This window comes from Gekko japonicus, unplaced genomic scaffold (genome assembly GCF_001447785.1).
Source record: "Gekko japonicus isolate JY-2015 unplaced genomic scaffold, Gekko_japonicus_V1.1 scaffold6381, whole genome shotgun sequence".
In the NCBI taxonomy this organism is placed as follows: domain Eukaryota; kingdom Metazoa; phylum Chordata; class Lepidosauria; order Squamata; family Gekkonidae; genus Gekko; species Gekko japonicus.
In genome coordinates this window covers 13269-14255 of record NW_015170468.1, presented here as the reverse complement: position 1 = coordinate 14255, position 987 = coordinate 13269, and the positions used below count along the sequence as shown (strand labels likewise).

The 987-nt window shown below is 45.8% G+C and overlaps 1 protein-coding gene across 1 annotated transcript in view; it reads right to left on the bottom strand.

The window, feature by feature from the left end:
- Window positions 1-987, bottom strand: part of LOC107116424 (carcinoembryonic antigen-related cell adhesion molecule 19-like) — a 20724-nt gene that overhangs the window by 10203 nt on the left and 9534 nt on the right. The window contains exon 5 of the mRNA XM_015418318.1: window positions 164-216. Coding sequence (XP_015273804.1) covers window positions 164-216 — 53 coding nt within the window. The remainder of the gene's footprint in view (window positions 1-163; window positions 217-987) is intronic.

Here is a 987-nt window from a genome sequence, read left to right as displayed (position 1 = left end):
GGCGAGCGCATTCAGGGGGTGTGGCCTCATGACACTCTTCCGGTGATGTCAGGGGGTGTGGCATATGCTAATGAGTTATGCTAATGAGTTTCCCTAGCTCTTTTTCTACGAAATGACCCCTGCACCTTTCCCTGTGGTTTAAAAGCAAGTTTCGTCGACTTACCACGTTTGGATGCTGGGGGTTTCTTCACCCTCTGGTCCAGTTTCATTGCCACTCTAAAGAGAAATTGGAATGGGTGAGTTGCCCTTAAAGCTTTTAGGAGATTTTACACACACTCTCACGTGGCCACACAAACACACACACACATTCAGGTAAGAAAGCAGGCCTTTGCTTCTACAGCTACACAAAGTTTTACAGCTCCACACTATAGTGAAATATTCAAAATGTCACGGGTTCAGATAATTTTTAAAAATCTGTATTTACACTGATGAAGCCTTCATGGAGTGGGGGAGAAGGTAAGAGCTGGAATTTCTGCAGCCCTTCATCAGCCCAAAGGTCAAGATTACTAACCGTGTTTCGGGATGCAACTTTTCGAAATGTGAAGAGCATTTGCAATTATCTCCCGCATGCGCACACAAATTTTAATCTCTCTACAGTCAAAAAAGCTAGAGTTGCCCCATACAGGGGCCAACGGTATTCTCTGCCTGAGCTACCTCTTTGAAAAATGTTCAAACCCCCAGCGGGAGTCACCGGAAGTCACCATGACACACACACACAAATATTTTAAAAGCCAACTTCCCACTATTACAACCAGCGTTCCCTCTAAGCCGAGTTAGTGTGAGCCAGCTCACAGTTCTTTAGCCTCCGGCTCACACTTTTTTTGTCTCAGCTCAGGAAGGACGGCTCCAGAGCAATGCTCCCTCTAAGCTGTGGAATCTTGTGAGCAAAAATTCTACTTTGTGAGCTACTGGCATTAAAGTTATGAGTGAGCCATTTGGCTACTGCATAAATTAGTGTGCTCTGGAGCCCTCCTTCCTGAGCTGAGG